The sequence below is a fragment of the Mus caroli genome, chromosome 1, assembly GCF_900094665.2.
Source record: "Mus caroli chromosome 1, CAROLI_EIJ_v1.1, whole genome shotgun sequence".
Lineage (NCBI taxonomy): Eukaryota > Metazoa > Chordata > Mammalia > Rodentia > Muridae > Mus > Mus caroli.
This window is the reverse complement of record NC_034570.1, coordinates 149,838,256-149,864,993: the sequence shown is the minus strand read 5'-3', so window position 1 is coordinate 149,864,993 and position 26,738 is coordinate 149,838,256. Positions and strand designations below refer to the sequence as shown.

The 26,738-nt window shown below is 42.5% G+C and overlaps 1 protein-coding gene and 1 pseudogene across 1 annotated transcript in view; one reads left to right on the top strand and one right to left on the bottom strand.

Annotated features, from left to right (window-relative positions):
- Positions 1-1,992, bottom strand: part of Cop1 (COP1 E3 ubiquitin ligase) — a 121,364-nt gene extending 119,372 nt beyond the window's left edge. The window contains 1 exon segment of the mRNA XM_029479513.1: positions 1,311-1,992. Within this exon segment, the coding sequence (XP_029335373.1) occupies positions 1,311-1,723 (413 nt within the window). The 5' untranslated portion in view covers positions 1,724-1,992.
- An 18,934-nt stretch (positions 1,993-20,926) lies between these two features.
- LOC110296306 lies at positions 20,927-26,269 on the top strand (annotated as a pseudogene).
- The last annotated feature ends 469 nt before the right edge of the window (positions 26,270-26,738 follow it).

Below are 26,738 nucleotides of genomic sequence, written 5' to 3'. Positions count from 1 at the left end.
GCCCTGGCTGTCCTGGCACTCACTTTGTAGACCAGGCTGACCTCGAACTCAGAAATCCGCCTGCCTCTGCCTCCCGAGTGCTGGGATTAAAGGCGTGAGCCACTACGCCCGGCTTTTTTTTGTTTGTTTGTTATAATTCTATTTCAACACACACACACAACTTCTGAATCTAAACAAAAGCAAAACTATGAATTATATTAGTGAACAAGAAAGTGTAGCTAATACCTTTCTCAATGGTTACAATCTCTAAGCTTATCATCTTTAATAATACCATTTAAGACCATCTTCTACTGTGATCTGAACCAACTTCCCCAAGAATGACTGTTCAAACCAACTTCCTACATCATTAACATTAGGTCAATCAACAAGTTCCTTCTCAGGAAAGGCCCAGAATTCTACCAGATTGTGAGCAGGAGATCTTCATTAAGCTCTCGTAATCCTACCAGTAATATCAAAACCCAATTAAAATTCAAAACATTCTTCAAGACAATCAAATTCATCTTTTGCTTAAAGTCCCTCTTATCTAAGACTGAATTCGACTGTGTCGCTCAAGATGCCAGCTGTGATGCAATGACTATAAAAGCGTTTCTCAAGTCAGAGATTCCAGTGTATACACAGCGCTGCGATCGTTCCATACAACACAGAAACACTAAAAATGTGTTTCCCTTTTTCCAACAGTTGAAACCTGGAATTGGGTGTGAACAAACTTTGACTACAAAATTATGAACAGTATTACAAGTGTCCTATCTATTCAAAAGGGAGACTTTTACATATTCCAACGCAGGATGGGCAAAGATAACTTCCTAAAGCATCACCAACCAGGCTTCGAGTACCATCTACTTTTTTTACAATATAGTGTTGACCAGCAATCCCACACCTCAGAATCACCAGGCACTAACTAGTCTTCTACCTCCGAAAATCATGAACTACTCCTGACTGATACTTCGTCCACTAGATGGCCAAAAAACAAAACAAAAACAAAAACAAAAACAGAAGGGATTTAACCTCCTACCCCGAATACTTCCTTTCTAATAACCACTTACTGGACCTCCATCTCTATCCTTAAGCATTCCCTTAAATGCCTTCAGTTCCTGGACACCAGCACCCACTTCTGTGCAACCCCATTTCACCACATTGCCTAAGGATCCCAGTCCAGCTCCACCTCCCAACCAGGAACCTTAACTCTGCAAACACTCAACTCTCTAGGTTCGAATCCCAGCACCTCCAACAGGCCTCCCTCCACGGGACCCCGCCAGGCTCAGCAGCAGAAACTCGTGGTCATGCACGCAGGGGCTGCTATGCAAACCCACCAGACGAAGTCGTTGCTTTTGTCCTCGTAGGAGTTGAGGAGCCCGTTGCAAAGCGGGACGAGCAGAGGTCGCTTCCTACTGCTACTGCCGAGGCTGGAGCTGCTCCCTCCAACGCCGGCGCTGGGCCTGGCCGCACAGCTGAGCCGGGACTGGCCTGCGGACACCGCCCCGCCGGCGCTCGCGCTGCCAGACACCGCGGCCGCCACCAGCACAGGCCGCCCCGGGCCGCCGAGGCCGCCGGAGCCCGCGGCCGGAGCCACGCCGCCGGACACCAGCGTCGCCGCCGAGGCCGCCACGGACGGCGGCGACGGAGACGAGGATAAGGACGAGGAGGCGGAAGTCACCGAGGAGGCGGCCGAGGAGCCGGGGCTCGTTCCAGCGGAACCCGAGCCGGCCTGGCGGCTACCAGACATCGTGACTCCCTCCCTTGGCCCTGCGCTCCGAGGCGAGGGCCCGGACGGACCGCGACCCTCCGCCACCCCCGGCGCTCAGCTCCCGAGCATCCTGAGGACGCGCCGGGAGACGGGCCGGGGGAACAATAAAGTTAGGCTTCCCACCGCCGCCCCGCCGCCGCGTCCTACGCGAGGGGGCGGGGGAAACTATCACATCCGAGGAGCCATGACTGCCGAGGAGGCCGCCGGGGCAGCCAACCCGGGCGCGCCGAGGCGGTCGTGCTTGCGCACGAGCGGCGGAAGGGGCGGGGCAGCGGAGCAGCTGCGCGCGCAGACGCCGGCGCCGGGCTGTACGGAGAGGCCGAGCGTGTAGTTCTCCGAGTGGAAAGCTGATTTCCTTCCTGATGTAGTAGAGAGATGGCCGTTTTCATGGAGCCAAAGGGTGGAAGGGGAAAGGACGGGGAATCTGGCCTAGAGGTCCGGGAACGCTCGAAAAGCAACTGCTTAAGCGTGCCCCGGGTGGACTCTGGCGGATTGCCCAGCTAAAACTGCAGCGGTATGGAGCAGTGGTGTTGCGCATGCGTGTGAGCGAGCGCGCATGCGGCTATGGATTATTACATGGAAAATACTAAGCTCACTTGTCTAGTCTCCTGCGGCTTCGCGCTTTTTCCCGATTGTGTGGCAGAAATAAAATTTGTTTTCGTTTAGATTTTTTTTTCTGTTTAGATTTTGAAGTCCTGTTAGGAGGAGTAAGGGGCCAGGGCAGTGAAAAGGGCTACAAACCTTAGGTTTCAATCAAACATGTTATAATACCAGAAATTATTTGCTTCTTGTCCCTGTTGCCACTTATCTAAATTATCTCCAACCTTTTGTAAAATCTCATTGATAACTCCGTCTTTGTTGGCATTGAAGCAGCAATACTCGCCTAGTTTCATACAAAGTTCCCCTGGGAAATGAAAACTAAGTCTAAACCTGGCCGGTTTAGGACAACTTTTGTCAGAACCTCTGTCTGGATATGAAGCAGATAGAATTCAACGTATCTGATGTCTGTGTCTGATGATGTATCTGTTGTAGGCTCCTTTATCCTCTGATTAGGGATACAGTACTTAGGGCTACCGTCCTTATTCCTTCTGTCACTGGACCACAGAGAGCGGCAACCCAAGGGGGAATAAGAGATGGGCACCTTATGGTCCTGGATAAGTATACACTTGGAGTATATACATAAAACTGGATTATTATACACATTCCCAAGTGTTGGGAATTAAATCGCTGTAAATTTGGAACAGTTGTTAGAAAATCTGTTCTCGTGAAATAATCCAGGCAAGATAGTTACTGATAACCACACCAATTAAGCATATTAAAAGTTTTAAGTCCTTTTTATTGATGGCTAGATGGAGAGTGGTCTCATATCTTTGAAAAGTCTCTTGGTGCTATAGTTGAGGGGTACAGAGTTTTTAAATCAAAACCCACAAAGACCATAATTTACATCAAAGTTAGAGGAGAGTCAAGTAACTTTGAAACATTTATTTCTGGCAGAGCATAGTAATTATTTTAGATATAACATCAATTATCATTTAGTTTATTTTTGAGCTCTTGGAGCAGTTAAGTTCATGTCAGCTGACTCCTCTCATTGGACATTGGATTTGTCTATTCAAAGGCAAATGCAGATGGGCTGACTAACTGGTACCAGGGAAATAGAGAAGAAAACTTGCTTAAGGTCCAGGATATATAGAGCTGGGTATCTGGTGGGAGGAGGCTGAGCAAAGTATACAGATTTGGAACAGTAGGATGGGTGATTTCAATCCATTTATTTACATCCTAGAGATCTTGGACTGGCTGATAATCTGAGGTCCCTGGTTCATTGACAGGTAGGAAAGGCACATCTAAGACAACTGGCATAGGTTGAGGATGATTTGTTTTGTTGTTGTTTTGGTTTTGTTTTTTTCCAGACAGGGTTTCTCTGTGTAGCCCTGGCTGTCCTGGAACTCACTCTGTAGACCAATCTGGCCTTGAACTCAGAAATCCACCTGCCTCTGCCTCCCCAGTGCTGGGATTAAAGGCGTGTGCGCCACCACCGCCTGGCGATAATTAACTTCTAATAGCCTCTTGATATGAGGAGCAATTTCCACTCTAGTTATTTTGGGTCATGGGATATAGTGAGACCCTTCTCCGTGTGGCTGTAGCCAAGAGTCTTACTCTCAATTGGTTGGTGGGTGGTGAGCTGTCAAGGCAGGAGGATTTGTCTCAGTTTCTATCTTAGGAAACAGTGTTGCAAGTCCTGGGAGCAGGGGCCCTGTGTCTGGATTTGTTTGTATTGTGGAGTCTGGAAGAGCTAAAAGATATTCTTTAGACAAAGGGGGCAGTTAAGCTAAATTGGTAGGGAGATATATAGGAAATTTAAGTTTCTTGAGGAGAAAGGTGATGATGGTGCCTACTTTTCAAAGATTTCTACACAGAAAGGAAGAGGGCAACCAGAGACCACCAGGAAGGAGTGAATCACCCATTTCTGGCCCAAAGCCTTTGCTTGGTTGGTTATTTAGGTGTGAGGTGATAGTCCTGATTTATGCCAGTGGCTCCTTTACTGCCATCTTTTTATTAACCAGCCCCAGTCTTCATTTTTGAGGATCTCTCTTATTGGCCACGAGAAGTATAAGCAACAGAGAGCTGAGCTGACTGGAAAGCAGCCAGCACAACCTTTGCCGGCTTGCCTGTGGCGCAGTCAGCCGCCAAGGCATCTCACCTCTGCCGTTCAGTGTCTCGGTTGGCATGTCTTTATGGATACCTCGATACCCTCTAGCCTTTGAAGTATTCTTGTGAATGTCCAAGGCTGATTGAGTGACAACCGCCAAATTTAATGCCCTAACATTTTCTGGAGCAAGTGGATCAAAAGTGGCTGTACGGTCTGAAGCTTTGCGAGAGGGGAGGCAGTAATCATTCAGAAAAATAACCCAAGATACTGTTTGGGCCCTGAAGAACCTCAGCAGTCTTAAGACAAATTAGTCAAATCAGTAGGTGGTGATCTGCACCCAAGTACCAGTCAAGAGATACAGATGAAAAGCGATCAAGGCCTGCAAACCTGTGTACACATTGGGGGTCTTAATCAGGATGCTTGGATGGAAAAGCTGCCTTAAAACCAAGGCCAAAAGGGCCTTCCCTGCCTCAGTTCTAATAAGTTCTCCCCTTTCATCCAAAGTAAAAAAGAGTCGCAAGAAGTGGCTGACCATCATCCAGGTGGAAAGGACAGATTCTAAGAGTGCAGTTAGGGCTTGGAGCTGATCAGAAAGATGTGGGCCTAGGTCTTCCAGTCACAAAGATTTGGAGTTCTCTAAGTTGTACCTCCTGCCCAGGAAGACCTAGTGCCTTCTGCAAAAGAAAAAAAGAAAAAAAAAGAAAACAGAGTCAGTGAAATCACTGGTGAAACAGACCAGCCACTGCCTGCCCTAGGGTGCCTAGAAGGGCTGCCACCTTCGGGCTTAGACCCTGGCTAGGATCTCAGGGACCCTAGCATGTGAAGCAAACCCAATCTGGGAATTCTCCATTTCCAGCCTCACGAGTGGATTAGTATAACTGAAAATTTGCCACCCTACAGAAGAAAGGAGACAATTTTTGGCAGACAAAGAAACACTGACAACATACGAGGGAGTCACCTACTGGCAGAGTCCTGTGAAACTGGCAGAATTTTTAATCCATCAAGTTAAGCAGAGTGAATACAGCCCCACCCCACTTCAGGGAGATGAGACTTCAGGGAGATGAGACATAACACCAACGACAAAATCAAAAAAGATAACTTCCTGAGCCAAACTTCCCCTCATGTACTGAATCATTCACACACTAGGCTGGCCATTCACTCAAGCAATACTGAAACCACATCTCTCACGAGAGACAGAACCGGGATACAGGTCTCCACTATTAGTCTCTCAACTTATTGTGGGGAACTGGGGAAGAATTTCCTGTTGGAACTTTTTCCCCAAGCTTGGAAGAGGGCTTCCAATGTAGACTCATCAGAAAAGGCCTGTCTTTCTCAGAAGGTTCTCCGTGGGGCTCATCTTCCTTAACCAGGATCACAACAGAATCAGCACACAGACCCAAGTGTGTCTTTTTCAGGGCTTGGTTTAGTAGCCAATATACATAGTAAAAATAATGGAGCGCAAAGTATAGGGAATGACTCCAAAGATAACTCCTGGATCACAATATTATGATGTCAGAGTTAGAGACACACAATGGATAATTTAACTTTGTGTGTGTCGAGTGTAGGGTAAGAAAACATTCAAGTAGGCATAACCAGGAAATGACTGAAAATGCAGTCTAAGTTACAAAAGAAAGATCAACACATAAGAGAAACTTTTTTTGGAAATTAGTAAAAGGATGATATATCAATCCTAAGTAGTTCTTAAGGACCTATTGCTTGATGAATTGCACTTTGTATTATTCTAATAAAATATCCAATATCAAATATTAATCAAAGAGGTTTACTCATAGTTTGAGGAGTTAAAATTCCAAGATTGGGTAGCCCTATCTGCTGCACCTCCAGTGAAGGTCAAATTGGCACTGTCTCAATTTGGCCAAAAGCCCAGAAGGAAATAGTGTGATACAAAGGGGCTGCCTTGGTTAGGGTTTTATTGCTGTGAACAGACACCAGGGCCAAGGCAACTGTTGTAAGAACATTTAATTAGGTCTGGCTTATAAGTTCAGAGATTCAGTCCATTATCATCAAGGCAGGAACATGGCAGCATCCAGGAAGGCATGGTGAAGGAGGAGCTGGGAGTTCTATGCCTTGATCTGAAGGCTGTTAGCAGAATACTGGTTTCCAGGCAGCTAGGATGAGGGAGGGTATTAAAACCCACACCCACAGTGACACACCTAGTCCATCAGGGCCACACCTTCTAATTGTGCACCCTGGGCTGAGCATATACAAACCATCACATTCCACTTCCTGGCCCCCCATTGGCTTGTTCAAACATGAGTCTTTGGGGGCCATACCTAAACATAGCATAAAGCAAAAATACTTTCAGTCCAAATTCATAAATCCCCATAGTCTATAGCAGTCTCAACAATATTAAAAGTCCAAAGTTCAAAGTTTCTTTTGAGATTTGTCCAATCCCCAAAGGAAGACAGGAAACTAGCTGGGTGCACTCCAAACTCCTTATCTTCATGTTTGATGTCAAAGCAGTCTTCAGATCTCCAACTCCTTTTTCATCTTTGTTGACTGCAACAAACTTCTTTCTCCAGGGCTGGTTCTACTCCTTGTTAACAGCTTTCCTCAGCAGATAGCCCATGGCTTTGGCATCTCGAGCATCTTAGGGTCATCAACGCAACTTCAATGTTAAAGTTTCTTGTTTCAATATCTGGGATCCACACGTGATCTTCTGGGCTCCTCCAAAGGGCTGGCATCACTTCTCTAGCTCTGCCTTCTGTAGCACTTTAAGCTCAGAATTTCCTGTTGGAAATCCACTCCATTGCTGCTGCTGCTGCTGCTGTTCTTGGTGATCATCCCATGGCATCTCCACCACGCTGGGGTCTTCCACTGCAAATAGGTTCCACCAATAGCCTTTCACAGGCTCTCTTCATGGTGCCAAGCCTCAATGCCTTTGGATGTCCTGGGCTGTCAACTGCAGCTAGGGCTGCACCTTCACCAATGGCCTTCCATGGCCTCTCACAGTGTCAAGCCTCACCTGTTCTTCATGATGCCTTCAAGCCTTCAAAACCAGTACCACCTGGGTGACTCCTACACATAACCAAGTACAGCTGCAGCACAAGGTACAACCTTGGATATCTCTGGAACACAGCTTCTTTGTGCTCTCAGAAAACACGTCCCAGAAGATTTCATCTTAGTAATTCTAGTCGTTTGTTAATCTCTGATATTTTCTTAGCTCCAGCTAATCAGCACCAATTGTCCCAGTAGTCCCTTTTATTCTGGACTCTAAAGCCAGAGACACATGGCTGAAGCTGCCATGTTCTGCTGCTTGCTGGGGCTGGAACATGAACCCCCTTATTCTATTACTAGCTTTCTGTTTTGTACCTCCTTCACTACCTGAGTTTGGCTGTCCTGGATCTTGCTCTGTAGATTGACCTTGAACTAAGAGATCTGCATGACTGTCTCTGGGTAACAAAGGTGTGTACCACTATGCCTGGATTTAAGATTTTCTTCACCTAGAACTTGTTCGGCTCCAGGCTGGCCTTGAACTCAGAGGTCTGCTTGGCTTTATCTCCTGGGATTAAAAGTTTATACTGCCAAGACCTAAATTTAGCTGGGTGGGATCTTGCCCCAAGGTTACTACTCCCTTAATTCAATTTAATATCTTTGAACCCAGGATTTAGCTCCATTTTACTTCCTGGTGCCCCTTTAATACTCAAGCTATATGTTTTATACTTTCCCTTTCTCAGTCTTCTGTATTTGTTTAAAATGCTCTTCATGAAACTTAACCAGTGAACAAAGTCTGTGATGAGCGTTTCTGAGACTTCTTTTGTCAATGCAATTAATCTGAATCTCTTCACCTTAGCTTCAGACTCTTCAGACAAGAGCAAAAAGTAGCCATGTTCTTCATGAAAATACCACAAAAACAGTCTCTAAGCCACATACTGAAATTCTCCACTAAAACCTCTTGGGCCAGGTCTACACAGTTCATCTTCCATATTCCTACTAGGATGTCCCATTGAGTCCCATTTAAAGCATTTCACCACTTTCTAAATCCAAAGTCCCAAAATTCACATCCTCCCCCCCCCCAAAAAAAAAAACCAGGGTCAGGCCTATCTCAGCAATACCCCAGTCCCTGGTACTAACTATCTCAGGGATTTACTGCTGTGAACAGACACCATAACCAAGGCAATTTTTATAAGAACGTTTAATTAGGGCTAGCTTACAGGTTCAGAGGTTCAGTCCATTATTATCAAGGCAGACACATGGCAGCATCCAGGCCATAGTACAGGAGTGTAGTGCCAGGGAAATGTTAGTGGTCCCCAAACAACAGGAGCCAATCTGATGCAATTCACAGCAGGGGCTTTACCGGTTTGGTGGTTGGTGAGCCGAGCTAGCTTAAATAGAATAAAGACCCTGTTGTGAGTTGCATCAGATTGGCTCCTGTCTGTTTTGAGGGTGGGCACTAACATGTCCCTGGTGCTACATTTTGGTGCATTGACTGGGAATAACCTGGAGACACTGGTCTTGTCGAGGGTGTAACCTTGAGACTGGAGCTAGGCTCCAGTTTTGTTGGGGGCGGGGGAGACTTGGAAACTAATGCTAGGTAACAGCCTGTTAGTTTACCTGAGTTTAAACTTAGGTCAGGTTCTCTAAAATGGAGTCTGACCTTAAAAGATTTGGCCTCTTAAGAGGAGCTGAGAGTTCTACATCTTCATCTGAAGGCTGCTAACAGACTACTGATTTCCAGGCAGCTAGGATGAGGGTCTCAAAGCCCATGTCCACAGTGACACACCTACTCCAACAAGGCCACACTCTCTAATAGTGTCTCTCCCTGAGCCAAGCAAACTATGATGGGGCCCAACAAATGTTTGGAGTGGTCTAGCCTGCTCTTGAGAGGATGGGCTGTTCTCCCTAAAGCCATCATTAATCCCTCTCCAGACAATACCTTTATCATCTAAACGCCCTCCATTACACCACCTCCGAACATTCTGTCACCCCAACACAAACTGGGGGACAGTCTTCCAGTACACATGTCTTTTGTAATAACACGCAAACCATACTGAAGCCATACTAAGACCATTTCCTGGCCCTATGAGTCTCAAACATTGTTGTAGAAAATAAACATCCATACAGTTTATTTATAAACTACAGATCCCTAGGTTCTACCTCAGAGCCTCTGACTATAGGCCTGGTGTAGGGCCCGTGAATATACTTTTCCACACTATCCAGATGAGTCTAATGCAGGTGACTGGAATTCCGAGTTAAGTCAGTTTGGACTACATAATGAGAATCTGTCTTCAAACAAAAAAGCAAAGAAATGTAAAAACACTGATGTAAACTGTAGAGAATATAAGAGAGAGTACTCTTTTCCAAAAGTGTATTCCAATGAGGAGAGGTGATATCACCCTTCATGTCCCCAGGAACAAATCATGAGAACTTGGAGCAAAAAGAAGCTGAGAAAATATGATGCAATCAATTTCCCCTCATACTAGGTAAGTATGTGAAAGTACACAGTAGTTTCTGCTGTAGTAGTCACGGCCTGTTGGGAAAGCAGAAAAGAGGAAGCATGGTGCACACAAGTGCGTGCATGCACCAAACACAAGGAGGCAAGACACTTCAGGAGAAACAATGAATAGAATAATTGAATAGAATAGTTTAAATACTGAAAACAAAGCATACTAAGCCTAAATACTTAACAGAATCCCACAATGTTAAATGTGTTTAGCTTGTGAACTATGTTATAAATACACACACACACACACACACACACACACACACATGACAAAATCCAAAATTTAGTAAAAGGAGAAAAGGAGTCTGACAAAGGAACTGAACTAACTTCCGGATCTATTCGTTTTAGGGAGATAAGGTAAGGGTGCTGGTTTCTATCTGCTGCAGGCTTTGTGTTTTGTAAGCAGCCTCTGAATCCAGCCTAGAAAACCCGAGGCCTGATTGCCCTGCTGCTGTCTAGTCAAGTCTCTTATGAGAACAGAAAGCTCCTGCAGATTTTTTTAAGTTAACATAGTATAATTGACATGCATTACTGTTGTGACATAAACATGGAATTAAAGAAATAAACTGAAAACTAGGTCTGATGCTGCAGGCCTATACTAAGACACCTGAGGTCAGAAGCTTGCAAATGTAAACTCAGCCTAATCTACAGAGCAAATTCCAGGACAGGGTAGGCCACCAAGTGGGAGCTTCCTCACAAAAATGAGAGAGGCTTAAAGGAGCCAGGATGGAGCTCAACCCTTAGTAGCAAACCCAAACAAAGGAGACTAAACTCATAAGAAAAGGGAGAAATGTTTTTGTTCATTCTCAAAATGAGAAACAGAATTTTTTTGTGAATCCAATAACACAATGATGCACCTAGTACAAAATAACCCGTTAAGCCCAGAGGTGGAGTTATGATTCACTCAGAGAACTGTAATTTACTTGACTTACTATTTGAAAGCATGTATTTGTCTGGAGACATCTACCCCCCATTTTCATTACATGAGAATTTGGCATTATCTTGGTAGGTAAAACCCTAGGCATCTCTGAGAGGAGTTAGACTAACAGCACCAAAGCCCTGGCAAGTCAGCCACCATGCTCTAAAGTGAAGTTTCCTTTATTTAAGCACTTCCAACACAGGATGCTGCTTCCAATGTTACCTAAGGTGTTGCAAAAATACATCCTGAACCAATGAGAAGTCTTGTAACAGTGGAAGATGATAGGAAGAGTTGTATCAATGTGACCGGGTACTTTAGAAACATTCCCTGAGTTACGGACCATCAACACTCACTGAAAACTTGGGTGAATGTGTGTGCGTTCCAGGAAGACATTGGAAGGTTTGGTTCCACTGAACCTCATAAGACAAATCAAAAGGAAGTGTGATAAAGTGCACAAGAGCAAAGCATTGGTGCCATCTGATTTTTTTTTTTTTAAATAACCTTGCATTTAAACTAAAGAAGATAATGTTACTGGTCTGTCCGTAAGCATCTGTTCTCACATCTTGGCCTCATCAGGCCAAGGTCACCTGATATGGTCAAAAGGAATTAAGTCAGACCGAATTGAGGGGCCACAACACAACCAGGGCTGAACGGTTTTATTTAGAGCAATCAGACTTTTTAATACTTTTGATCAGAAACAATAAAACAGCAATTGCCAGGATCAGTACAATCATAGTTGCCAGGATACAATGATATTTGCAAGTTATACAGGGTACACAAAATTAATGTCTAAGGCCAATTGTACTGTCAATCTTTCATGCTTTCTTGACTACTAAGGGGACATACAGAGAAACACAAAACGGCCAGAATGCTTCACTGCCCGAGGGAGTAACATTGGTCTCCCAGGGACACTCGGGGGCACATTGTACCCCTGGAGCCATGGACTGTAACCGGACAAAGCTATGATGCATGCCTGTCGAAGCACTGAAGCCAAGCTAACTCCATGGTTCCCTGCACTCTCCTTGAACTTCAGTGCCCGAACCTAACTAAGCAATCTGGGCAAACTCTAAAGATAGAATCGAGAAATGTTAAAACAGTCCATTGTCATTTACAGCTTGTATCAAGTCACTTTCCTAAATCATGAGTGGTTTTTTTTTCTGCCTAGTACCCTGTGTATAATTGCCGAGAATTCATACCTCCTCCAACTCCCATTCCTATCATATTCTACACTCTTATTATGTCTTGATATAAAATACAGTCAGGAAAAAAATGAATTAAGAGGAAAGGGGACTTTTTAGGGGGAGAAAACAATTGCAGACTGACTTTAGTTCCTAAAACAAATGATGTGCCTCTTTACCCTGATCTTTATAGGCATGCCTAGTTTCCTTATCCTCAGTACCTCCTTCTAGTTTCTCATGTTGCTGGAGTTGGTATTCTCCTGGCATGGAGAAACTCAATGCCAATAAGCTTGGTAGCCTGTAAAAATATGAGACTATTCTATGCTCTATCTCTGAAATAATGACACAGGAGACCTGATATATTTATTAAAGGCTTTGGGCACTAAGCTGGGCAGATATTGATCTATTCTAACCTGACTATGGTGGCCTGGCCTGCATGCCAACCATGCGTCCCATTACCCGCTACCTTGGTCTCACGCTGACCTCCTTCATTTTCTTCCTCAAGATGACTCCATACTCTCCTTCATCTCTGTGAGATCCCTTCTCACTCTCCAGCCTGGAAGTCCTGCCTTCCTCTCTCCTGCCGAGCTATAGGCTGATCAGCTCTTTATTGACCAATCAGAAGATGATGGAAGACAATGTTTTACAAAAGCCTGAGTCAGTAAACACTTCATAATAATGATAATACCAAGTCTACACTCTACCCAGATCACCAGGCACATGAGAATACACATGAGAATACACAGAAACATTCCCCCAACAGTTGAAAGTGTCTTTACCCACTAATGCCTCTCTCTGTCCCTCTGTTTGGTTATTTCTGTGACCGAGCTTCATGAGGAGACTCAGCTGATAGCACAGAGAGATGATGTATAAAATTAAGGAAATGGCATAGTAATCTGTTAAAAAAAATGAGTTTGTATGTGATGAGTACAGAAGAGAAGGCTGTAATAAAAGATGTGTGCTATTGAATTATGTAACAAATTAGTAATTTAACATAGCAATAACTTATGGGTCTATATAAGCAACTGGGATTAAAATGATTGGATATTTGAACATAAAATTTTTAGTTCTATTTATATTAGCTTGGGTGAGAAATTAGCCTGGGAGTATCTATAACCTTTAAAGGTGATGTCAACTTAAAGCAAACATTCTTTCTATTTGCTGCATCAATGTAACAGTTCTTATACTCTTACTTTGCACTGGCAGAAACAGCAGGTGTTTCTTTTCTCACACAATGAATCCTCCCACGTAGAGCCGTGGGCATCTATCATTAAACCAGTTCATCAGCTACTGATCCTATCTCACTTTCAGTTTGGAAAAATTAGGTCAAAGCAGTAATCCTATTGTGCAAAAAACACTCCACCCTATGTTCAGTGACTGAGCATTGCTGGCTGAGTAGAATCATCTGTGCTTGACTTTACCTCATCAGATATAAGAACAAATCTTGGTTTTTAATTGCTTGAGCCAGTCATTAAGAGTTATATATACCAATTGTTCTTTGATATTACTAGATACAACTCTAGTTATATCTCTTGCTAAGATATAACTAGATGTTGGTAAGGACTTGGAAGAAACTACAAACAGAATTGTGTGTTGAAGATCCAATTAAATATTGGCATTCAGGGCAGTGTCAGTTACTGGGTGTGGGTTGCTTTTCTGTTCTTGCCACGACACATCACCACAAGTTTAATGTCATTAAACAATGCTCTGCTTCAAATGACGAATTCATCACAGCTCACAAGACAATCATCAGAGCCTCACAAGACAAATCAAAAAAGCTAGCATGGCTATATTACCCACTAGACCTTCTGGGCAATCTGCTTCTAGACTCAATAATGTTATTGGTTGATTCAAGACCAACCACCTAGCAAGGTAGAATGGAGGTTCCCATTTTCTTGCTAGTAGACAGTCTAAGGGACATCCTCAAGGGATCTCTTGGGGCATCCTTCATTCTTTCGCTTGTATTACTCATAAACTGACAACAAAGGTGTTAAATATGGTATTTGCCAGTGATTTAGAGAAGGGGGAGAGTGTTGACTAGGTGAAATACCCAAGGCTTTTAGGGCTGTGAAACTATTATCATTGATACTTTCATTGTGGATACAAGGATCATATGCCTATATCAAAACCCATTGAATTGGATGAAACAAAGAAAGAGCTCTACTGTAAGATACGATTCTTGATTATGCACTGACATATATGAAAGTGTACTTCTCACCTACTATTTTAGCCCTTTTTCATTGCTATGACAAAAGACAGAAGTGTTGCAGGATTTTTATCACCTTGTAAATCTCGAGATTGTGTTGTTTCCTGGAATAAGCTATTTCTAGTTATGGTGTGGCTCAGCCCTTAGCATGAACAATTAATCCCCAACAACAAAGAAAATGTTGGTTTGTGGAAGGAAACACTCATGTTTGAAAGCTATGTCTAATTGTGTGACAGACAAAGTGATGACTCAGAGAAAGATGTGAGAGAATATGATATGCCCAACTCTCATGAGAAGAGGGAGGAAGAAAAGGTTACTTAAGAGAGAGCAGCTAGAGAGAAAGAAAGGTGGAGAAAAGGAGGCATTTTTACTGGGACAGTTATAGAGAGAATGGTCACACAGAGAGAAAACAAGGAGGCAGTGTGGGACTCTGAGGAGCAGCTAGAAAACCAATACTTAGAATCTCTTGCTACTGTGATGTGGGGATACAGTTTTACACAGATCTCAAGAGAGCTAGAGTATCTTGACGTGTCTTTACACGAGTCCAAGCTGTGCCTGTCCACGAGGAAACCAGCTGGGGCAGAAGAATCACAAGAAAAATGCAGAGGACTCATCGCCAAAGCCCTCACAACATTGAGCGCCATCTAGGACTTGGCTTGTCTACTGCAGAAGCTCCTGCAAATTCCCCATGATCTTTGATCATGTTTTTCAAATTCCTAGCAAAAGATAAAAAGAGAGCTGGGAAATTACCTACTGCACAAGTACAAGAACCTGAGTTTATATCCTCATCACTCACAGAGAAACAGGACTTGATGTCAGGTTGAGCTTCCCTAACTCTAGAGTTGGATAGGAGAGGGGAAGAAATGAGTAAGTAGGTGGAGCTCATTGGCTAGCCAGCCAGCTTACCCAAACTGATCAGTTCTGGTTTCAGTCAAAGACCTCTCAAAAAAGAATATGATAGAGAACAATCAAGAAAGATGACCAATGCCAATCTCTGGCTTACACACACACACACACACACACACACACACACACACACACAAAAGTATATATGTAAATAGTGAGCAGAAGGTGATAGTACTGCCATTATTTAATTATTATTTATTTATTTCTTACCGAGTATCTTCACTTGGTTCCTTTAAATAATGTTTGGTTATTGAAACTAATATATTTGGTAGATGATACCCAACCATAAATTAATCATTTATTCAAAGAAGGCTCAGTCATTTCATCTCTCAGGAATAATATTCATTAAGCAGACAAGTATTGTCAATATCAATAATATTGACAATATTATTTCATCTGCTATACTGAGGACTATAGTATCTATGGAAGTTTCTTTCCTCATTGTGTGTGTCAATTAAAATGCCAATCATTAAAGTTAAGTAGCTATATGTTATGAATCAAAGCGAAGTGGTAGAAATTGTATTTTGATTAAATTAGTAAAAAACATTTCTAAGACTGGTGTTCTAAACTGTCAGTTAAGAGAGGAAGTAGACCAAGAGAAGGGTTAGGGGATTGCCCTAGAAAAAGGCTATCGTAACACATGCTAAGGCGCAGTAAGAGTAATGTCCGGACTAAACTTTGAAAGCTAGTGCACTGGAGTAGAATGCCAGAGCGAAGAGAAAGAAAGAAATCAGATAAGAAAGACAATGTTATGAATTGTGCCCACCCTTTCTCCAATTTCATGTATTGAAGCCTAGAACAGAAGGTTATAGCTGTTTGGCTGACAGGGCTTCTCATGGTTAATTCTGACTTGTCAAGTTGACTGGATTTAGAATCATGTACCGAACATTTCCTTGGTGAGTCTGAAGACATTTCTAGAGAGGCTATCTGAATTGAAAGACCTTTCCTGAACATGAGCAGTACCCTGAACAGTACCATCCTATAGACCGGCACACCAGGCTATAGATAAATAAAAAAAGGAGAAAGTGGACTGAATGCCAATGTACCTCTCTCTGTGTTTCTTGACTGTATGTGCAATGTGGCCTCACTTTCCTGCCACTGTGCCTTCCTTGCTGTGATGGACTGCATCCCCCAAACAGTGGGCCAAAATAAACCCTTTCCCTTTAAGTTTCTTCTTGTAAGGTATGTGGTTATGACAATAAGAAGTAATTAATATAGGATGTATAAAGGATAAATAAGTTATAATGAAGCTATTATGGTGGGTCTTAATCGACTTTAACTGATGTCTGATTAAGGAAGAATTTAGCCATACCAAAAAAAAGCACAAACAAGCAAACAAACAAGACAAAAACAAACAAAAAACAAACAAACAAAAATAAAATAAAACAAAACAAAAACAAAAACAAAAAACCTACCATGGATTTGGATGGAACAAAATGACTGTGTGGGACACAAAAGGAAAAATCTGCCACCGACAAGCTAAGAACAGCCACAAGGGAGGCTAAATCTATCAATACTTTAAGACTTGTAGCTTTAGGTAGTGAGGAAATAAATGTCTTTTGTTCATAAAGTCAGTGGTGCTTTGCTATAGTAGCCTTGCCAACTAATACAGAGAAACAGAAGCCACTGACCAAAGATCTTTATTCTCAGAACCTGGAATCACGTGTTCCATTTGTTGTACTAATGTAAAATGTTTCTTTCTCATTAAAATATAGAACTTGGTGGGGTTGGCTGAGAAAAACAGTTAGGAGTCAGTTTCTTTCCCATGAGAGGACAGATAATAATCAATGGCATGGGGATAATTATATGTACTTCAGCTAAAGGCCCTGAAATAACCACTAAGAAAAATAGGTCACAGAAAGCACGATGAAAAGCTATAAAAGTGCAAGTCCTACCTATGAGGGACACAGGGCAATGCAAAGAGGCATCGAGCTCTGTGGAAGACTTTGTATGACTCACAATGACAAGCCTCAGGTCTTCCACAAGCACAGAGTCTCTGGAGTCTAAATCCTCTCATCCATTTACCCTACTTCTGGTAATATTCAGGGGCTGAGTCCCTTCCAGCTAGTCCTAGATAAATCGAAATCCTCAAAAGCTTGGAGAGTTTCACCTATAACCCAGTCTTAAGCCAGGCCAACTGGTAGATTTTATTCTGAGTCCCTCTGCCAAAGAATAGTTCAAACACTGGAAAACAACTCAAGAAAGGGACTTCTGCTGAAAGATCTAACAAAGTTTGCTTTTGCCACTGAACCAGAAGCATGGGGTGTCAGATAGGGACCTAAACTGGTACTGCCACAGTCTTGGTATTATCCAACTACCACGTGAGTCTAAGCATAGCATAGATGAAACACTTAAGGAACGATTGGAAATGAAGTTCTAATTACATAATTTTATCCCTGAATTCAGCCAAGCCTGGTAGTTTGTATTAGCTTCAAATCTGAAGCTATAAAGGTAGTAAATGTCTTTACTGATACCCTTCTATTTCACATTGTAAATGTCTTTAGTATCATTCAGCTGGCCTGTCAGACTCATGAATGTAATGAGTGTCTTCTCAGTTCTATTCCTAGTATCTGGCAAAATACCTGACTCACAGAGGACAGAGTCAACATTCGCTTCCTGAACGGACTCTGAGTTAATGGATTTTCATACTCAAGTGTGTCAGAGACTATTCAACTTTCTGTGTATATATGACTTTAAATATATCACAGATATATTTAAGTTTGGTGACTACATGACTCAGAGAACTCAATATCATCCTCTAAATTTCATGACTTGTATTTTTAGTGGATGATGTCATTTAATATACTCTCATACACCTCCATAGCAAAAAATCTACCCAAAAGACATATTTTCTACTCTTATCTGTGCCCATCCTGTCTACCACCCCAGATCAGCAATAGTAGCACTCTGATTTGGAGCCATCCTATTGATTCTTATTTGCCTTTTTCTTTCTTGGAAACTCTCTGTGCATTCTTAAGGTTAATGTTACTCATTTGTTAATTCTCCCATTCATGCATTAAGTGAGTGAGTCATTAGTTTATTGCTATATAACAAGCATCCTTGGGTCTACAGGCTTACACAGTATCTTATTTGCTTCAAGACTGTGTTTGTATAGCCTGGCTGTTTTCTACCGAGACTCTCTTGTGTACCTGTACTCAGCTGCTGATCCTACTGGTTCGTGGTTACCTGGTCTGCAATGACTTTGGCTAGAACAGCAACAATTTGCTTTGTGCGTGTTCCATTCCTTTATCCTGAATATTAAATTAAGATTAAATATAAAAGCAAACCCCTCAAGTTCAGGATATTACAGGATAAGGAATACTAAAAGAAATCACTGATGATAATGTGTAATAAAAACAAATCTAGACTCAGTACAAGAAGGCTTTACTAAAAAGGATTGCCACAAGGGGAGGATGAAGGGAAGAAGGGGCTACTCTAGGAGACGGAGACAAGCGTGACCCAAGAAACAGGCACACAAACACACACACAAAAGAGTTTTTCTCTTACAGAGAGGAGTAAACAAAGTGAGTCAGTCAGTCATGGAAGAGGTGGAACAGCAAAGCTACAGCCAACAGTAGCAGAAATGGCAGAATCGCAAGACCTAGGCTTTGAAGCTGAAATGGGAGCCAGTGATGATGTCTAAGGAATCTTCATCGCCTAGGCTTACAAAGAGCTACCAACACCTGAGTGGTAAGGGCCAAAGTACCACATTGCCACACAGGAGTGGAGTGGTCACAGTGGAAAGCTCCAATTCCTCCTGCTCCCACCTGTCTGCTGCCACTGCTGGCTGCTAGCCATGGTCAAGGGATACAAAAGCTACCAAAGACAAGGCTTGGAAAACTCCTCACTCACCATCATTTCTATTCAAGTAGAGCTGATGATTGATATATTTGGTACGTTTTGGGGAAAGGAAATAATCAGGGCAGTTGCTCATGTTACCTCATGAAGAGGTCACTCTAATTGGAGAATCAAACATAACATATTTTCTTTTCTTTTATTGGACCTTTTTAAATTTACGTTTCAAATATTATCCCCTTTCCCGGTTTCCCCTCTGGAAACCCCCTATCCCATCCCCCTTTCTCCTGCTTCTATGAGAGTGCTCCCCCACCCACCCATCCACTCCCACTTCCCTGGCATTCCCCTACACTGAGCATCAAGCCTTCATAGGACCAAGGGTCTTTTCTCCCATTGATGCCTGACAAGGCCATCCTCTGCTACATATGCAGCTGGAGCCATGGGTCAATCCATGTGTACTCTTTGGTTGGTGGTTTAGTCCCTGGGAGCACTGGGGGAGTCTGGTTGGTTGATATGATTGTCCTCCTATGGGGTTGCAAATTCGTTCAGCTCCTTCAGTCCTTTTTGTAACTTCTCCATTGGGGACCCTCTGCTCAGTCCAATAGTTGGCTGTGAGCATCTGCCTCTGTATTTGTCAGGCTCTGGAAAAGCCTCTCAGGGGACAGCCATATCAGGCTCCTGTCAGCAAGCACTTCTTGGCTTCTGCAATAGTGTCTGGGCTTGGTAACTATATATGGGATGGATCCCCAGGTAGGGCAGTCTCTGGATGACCTTTCCTTCAGTCTCTGCTCCACACTCTGTCTCCGTATTTGCTACCATGGGTATTTTGTTTCCCCTCCTAAGAAGGATCAAATTATCCACACTTTTATCTTCTTCTTCTTGAGCTTCATGTGTTCTGTGAATTGTATCTTGGGTATTCTGAGATTTTGAGCTAATATCCACTTATCAGTGAGTGCATACCATGTGTGTTCTTTTGTGATGGGGTTTCCTCACTCATGATGATATTTTCTAGTTCTATCCATTTGCCTAAAAATTTCATGAATTCATTGTTTTTAATAGCATAGTACTCCATTATGTAAATGTACCACATTTTCTGTATCCATTCCTCTGTTGAGGGACATCTGGATTCTTTCCAGCTTCTGGCTATTATAAATAAGGCTGCTATGAATATAGTGGAGTATGTGTCCTTGTTATATGTTGGAGCATCTTCTGGGTATATGCCCAGGAGTGGTATAGCTGGGTCCTCAGGTTTACACTATCCCCTTAAATATTGGGGAAAACAGGTCTTTGTGAATTGTAAATCACTTCACTCTATAACTTTAGAAAAGATGCTTCTGGTGTAGGCTTTTTGTTGTCATTTGCATAAATTTTTAATAAATTAAGGGTGTTTCTTTTTTCTAAGCTGCCGAAGATTCTATCAAGAATAAGAGTTCCACCATGCCTAAGTGATTCTTCTGTATATATTTTATCATATGCCATTTACTATAATTTAGTGATGTCCCTTTCCCACAAAAGACAATCTTCCTTATCATTGTATTTTTTGAAGTATGCTAGTAATTCAAGTTTCTTGTATTTTATGATTTTATTATCTACTTTTGTGCTTTTCATAGACAAATAGTTTGTATATATAGCTTATATTAGGTTTGTAAATTTAGTTGAATAACTTCTTTCTCCCACACCTTTCTCTGGAAGTTTGAATGAAAATACCTGATAAAAAGTTTAAAAAAAAAAAAGAGAACTTTTTAGAAAAATATTTTGGGATAGATATGTTCAATCTTTAATTTGTTTTGATAACTCAATTTTTCCTTCTAGAAAATGATTATACTTGTTTTAAATCTTATTATTTATTTTTATGAATATGCTTATGTTTTTTAAACCCCTATTCAAATATTTTATTGTGTGCTTTCTAAAATATTTATTACTATAATCATTATTTTACTTATAATTTTTGGTAACATTGATAAAAATAATAAATTTTGTTTGAAAGAAAAAGCAAGAAAATGCATAAAAGGTAAATTTGGGTCATAAAAGCCTTCCTCAGAGGAGCTCGGGGAGTCTTAGAGAGAGTTGGAAGAAAGTTTGAGGCACCAGAAGAAGACAGAGACTCCACAGAAAGATCAACAGAGTCAATTAACCTGGACCCTTGAGGGCTCCCAGAGACTGAAACACCAACCCAAGAGGGCTGGACCTAGGGCACCTGCACATATATAGTAGATGAGCAGCTTGGTCTTCATGGAGGTCCCCAACAACTGGAGCAGGGGTTGTCTCTGAGCCTACTGCCTGCCTATGGATCCCATGCCCCTAAATGGACAGCCTTGTCTGGCCTCAGTGGGAAAGGATGTGCTTGGCTCCTCAGTGACTTGATGTACAGTGTCTTTTGAGAAGGGAAGGTGGAATGGGGAGGAATTGCATGAGGGGATACTGAGAGGAGAAGGGCTGGTATTGGGTTCTAAAGTGAATAAATAAATTTAATAAAAAAATAATAAATGGCTCATATAGTTGAATGCTAGGTCCCTAGTTGGTGGACTGTATTGAAAAGGATTAGGAATCCTGACCTTGTTGGGGGAGTTGTGTCACTAGGAGTAGGCTGTGAAGTTTCAAAAACTCAAGCCAGGATCAGTCTCTCTCTCTCTCTCTCTCTCTCTCTCTCTCTCTCTCTCTCTCTCTCTCTCTCTCTCTCCCTCCTGCTTCTGGATCAATGTAAACCCTCAATTACTGCTCCAATACTATACCTATCAGGTGCCATGCTTCCCACCATGATGGTCTATAACTATAAGCAAGTCCCCAATTAAACGCTTTCTTTTCTAAGTTGCCTTGGTTATGGTGTATTTTGAGAGCAATAGAAAAATAACTATGGCACTGCCAAACAATTTTTTGAAACTCACTTTTTCTAAGTGAGACATTTTGACAAATCTATTCAGTGACTAATGCCTAGTTTCTGTATTTAAGCTACTGTTTCCTTGTCTACTCTCCATGCAAGTGATTAATGTCCCTCCATCATCTTTTCCTTTTCAGCCTTGGTGTAGATTTACACATTTAACTGGATGCTGTACACCATCAACCCTTCACAGATTTTTTTAAATTTATTTTTTAATTTTATTTTCTTATTTGATTGAAAATAGATTTTTTTCCTCATCTAAGATATCCTGATTACAGTTTCCCCTCCCTCTATTCCTCCAAGTTCTTCCCCATCTCCCCTCCCATTTGGGTTCATTCTCTTTCTGTCTCTCATTACAGAATAAACTGGCTTCTAAGGGATAATAAAAAATTAAATATAATAAGATAAACAAAAAAACCCTAATACATCAGAATTGGATAAAACAAACAAAGAGAGAAAATAGCCCAAGAGAAGGCACAAGAAACAAAGAACCACACAGGAATCCCATAAAAACAATGAACTAGAAACCATATTATATACGTAGAGGAGGACATGATACAACCCATGAAGGCCCTGTGAATGTTCATATGAGCTTTGACAATGTTGATTTAGAGGGCCTTGTTTTCTTCATGTCCTCCATTCCCTTCTTTCTGCCTCCTCTTTCTCATGGGTCCCTGAACCTTGAAGGAGAGATTTATATATATATATATATATATATATATATATATATATATATATATTTACACATTTATATATACCATTTAGAGCTGAGTGCTCTAAGGTCTTTTACTCTCTGCAATTTGTCTAGTTGTGGTCGCTGTTTTGGTCCCATCTTCTGAAGGAAGAAGTTTCTCTGATGAGTGCTAAGGAAGGCACTGATCGATGAATATAGCACAATATCTATAGAAGTCATTTTATTGCTATGTTTGGAGTTGGAGAGATAGCTCAGTGTTTAAGAGAACTCTTTGCTCTTGAAGAGGACTGGGGTTAACTTTCCAGCACCCACATAGTGGTGGCTCACAACCACCTGTAACTCCAATTCCAGGGCATCTAATGACTCTTCAGGCTCTGCAGGACTTGAAAACATGATTCTATTGCCTCTGCCCCTTAAGCATAGGGCTTCTAAATGTATATCACCACAGAGAGATGGAGTGCTAGAGATCATGAGCTCAAATTATCTTCTGCTATCTTCAGTCCTCTTTAAAAAGTATATTACATTTACTTATATGAATGCATGCTGCAGGTCAGAGGACAACTTGTAGAGATTGACTGTCCCTTTCCAACATGTGGGATCAGGGATCACCTCAGATTGTCAGGCTTGTCAGCCAGCACTTTGACATCTCGCTGGTCTAGGCATGTATTACTATCTCTGGGATTTAACCAAACTAATGCATGTATAGTTATTGGGTAAAACTTTTAGAATATAGTAACTTAGCAAACAACTAGCATCTACCAACCCACAGGGTAATAATGTCATATGATAACATCTGAAATGTATAATGGAGCTTTTTTGTTTGTTTCCCTGTAACCTTCCTGTCTGAGGGTCCCACCAACATATTTGATAAATTCATGGATTTGTTGCTTTTCTTTTATTCTGTGATTATAAAAATTCTACCATGATATAACATATTGTTCCAGACAGCCTAAGTCCATGTTCCTGGACCATGGGAGTTCATATTTGGGTCAGAATGAACTATATTTAATTCATTTACTTAAACAAGAACAATGAAGATTATTTCCTGGTTTCCAGGGGAAAGATAACAGGAAAGCCAAGTTCATTAATTCACAGACAGAAACTGGAGAATTTTTGGTTGCTAGAAAGGAATCATTTATAAATGTGGACATCGTGATGCAGTAGGTGGAGGAGAGAATGCAGTGAAACATTCTAATAATACCAAAGGAACACGTGTGGGTGTCTGTGGTACTGCTATGCCAAAGATGTACTAATGACTTAAATGACTGCTAACACAGGGATGAGGACAATCATGTGAGTTAGGAACAATCTAGGACCCTGACCACAGTATGCTGCTGATGATATCTTGCCCCCAGAACCTGTGAGAGAGATCCAGGCTGATGCCCTCCTATCCCACTTAACCAAGTGCTCGGTTCTCAGAGCAGGGGGCAATCTTGCCACTGTTCTCCACCCTATTCCAAACCATTGATTGAGATATTTTGCCTGTGGATAAAGAGTCTGTCATAAGAGAAAGTGCCTAACTTCTCAAAGGAACTGACTTCTGAAAGTTAAGATTAAGGACATAAAAAGGAGAGGTGGCAGGGAGAAGGGAAATAGGGAAGAGAGTCATAATTTGAGGGCAGTAACTGGATCCTAAGCTAGTTGGCTGGTCAAAGAAACCTAGGGTCTGAACCACTAAAGAGAAGTCTTCCTGAGCTCAGAAAAGCTATCAAGCACTGGCCTGACCTCAGTCCCAAAAATAAAGTTAAACTTGATAAAATTGTTAAAGAGAAATACAGGCTTTGGGGCATTATCAAAACATGAGAACAAATAGCCAACAGTTAGTGGACTTTAAAACTTGGGTGCATGTGGTCATAAAGTGAAAGGAAGGGATTCTGAGCACTTGGGAGGCATCAGCAGGCAGTTCTCTGAGGATAGCTGGAACTACACAGAAAACGCCTGTCTAGAAAAAAATATAAATAAATGTCCTGTTATCCCTGCTGCTACCAAGGCAGAGCCGCCGGAGTAATTAGACCGAGGAAGCATGGACTTGCTCCATCAGCAAACTGACCTCTGGGGCTTGAACGTCATCTCCTACCTCTCCAAGTACATTGTCACCATGATGGTCTTGCTGTGTGAACCAGTTCACAATGAAGCTGTGCAGAGACTTGAAATCATTGCAGATCCTGACTAGCTGCTGAGGTGTGACACTAATTGCAGTTCACTAACGTACTCTGAGCTGAGCTGAGCAGGGCCAGCAGACAGACACTGGGTAGCCCTTTTCTAGACCACTTTCTTCTTCTTCTTCTTCTTCTTCTTCTTCTTCTTCTTCTTCTTCTTCTTCTTCTTCTTCTTCTTCTTCTTCTTCTTCTTCTTCTNTCTTCTTCTTCTTCTTCTTCTTCTTCTTCTTCTTCTTCTTCTTCTTCTTCTTCTTCTTCTTCTTCTTCTTTTCTCCTTCTCCTCCTCCTCCTCCTCCTCCTCCCCTTCTCATGGAAGAAGTTTTATTGGAAGAGAGAGACAAGGCAGTGGCAGAAAGAGAGCTAGAACGTCTTCTTGCTCCTCCCTGGCCTATCAGTTCTCACTTTTTCCAAAAAGGACCTTTAGGTCATCCTTATCTCGGCAGGACCCCTTATATAAGATGCTACGGGGGAATCTTTCAGGTCCTGGGACAGATGAAAATGGACATGGTGAACCACACCATCCAGAGCCTCCATCCCCAGCTGCAAGGACACTCCATCCAGTTTGAGCAGGCTCAGTTCCAGGAGAGCTTCAACAAAGAGCCCAGCCTCCTCAACCACACTAAGAAGTGGCTCACCCAAGCAGCCACACAGCTCATCCCCCCTTTAAAGATTTATTTATTTTATGTATATGAGTACATACTATAGCTGTACAGATAGTTGTGAGCCTTCATCTGGTTTTTGGGAATTGAATTTATGACCTCTGCTTGCTCTGGCCCAAAGATTTATTTATTATTATAAATAAGAACACTGTAGCTGTCTTCAGACATACCAGAAGAGGGTGTCAGATCTCATTACGGGTGGTTGTGAGCCACCATGTAGTTGCTGGGGTTTGAATCAGGACCTTCAGAAGAGCAGTCAGTGCTCTTACCCGCTGAGCCATCTCGCCAACCCCATCTCATTATCCCTTCTACAAGTTGCTCTGACACACAGGACTGCTCCAGCTCGGCTGGCCTTTCTTCCAGTGATGTCACAGTCCCAGAGCTGCTCAGCCCCCACAGTGGTGCTATCTCAGGGATTCCTGAACCTTCTCACCCGGGACCCTGAGAATGAAGAGTTTCCTGAGATCCTGCTGGCAGACAGAAGCCAGCTTCAGGAGCTGGAGTCGCAGCAGAACCAGCTAACTATATTTGCCTCTGTCTTGCTGGTAACCAGTGACTTCTCTGGCAGTGTTCTGTTTGGCTCATCCCAGTTTGTGGATAAGCCAAAAGAAATCACCAAGTCCCTGGTGGAGGATTCAGAGGAAATAATGCAGACTGTGAGTGAGCAGGTGACCGAGGTAATCTACCAGTCTCAAGAATATGGGCTGCTCTGAAGAGCGAGGATACAGTGTCCCTGATAGGACGGCTCCAGAACATTGCCAAAAAGGAAAATTGTGTCTGCAGCATCATTGATCAACAGATCCACTTGTTCCTCAAGTGCTGCTTTGTTCTGGGTGTGCAGCGATCTCTCTTGGACCTTCCTGGGGCCTCACTCTGATTGAAGCGAAGCTGGCAGAACTGGGCCAGAAGTTTGTCAGACTGACACATCACAATCAGCAGGTGTTTGCCCCTTATTACACCAAGAACTTAAAAACCTTTATCTTCCCAGTCCAGACCCTGACCAGCAAATTCGGGTCTCTCTGATGGCATTGGCTTGGAGCCCAGGCACCTTGGACCCATGTGTGCATGCTATAAATGTGAATAGAATAGAAAGATGTGAAATAAAAGAGATAGGCCTGTGTCCTTATGAGTTCTGCATATTAATTATATGCCCAGGAGAGGTATTGCTGGATCCTCTGGTAGTACTATGTCCAATTTTCTGAGGAACTCCCAGACTGATTTCTAGAGTGGTTGTACCAGCTTGCAATTCCACCAGCAGTGGAGGAGTGTTCCTCTTTCTCCACATCCTCACCAGCATCTGCTGTCACCTGAATTTTTGATCCTAGCCATTCTGACTGTTGTGAGGTGGAATCTCAAGGTTGTTTTGATTTGCATTTCCCTGATGATTAAGGATGTTGAACATTTTTTCAAGTGCTTCTCAGCCCTTCGGTATTCCTCAGTTGAGAATTCTTCGTTTACCTCTGTACCCCCCCCCCTTTTTCTTTTCAAGAAA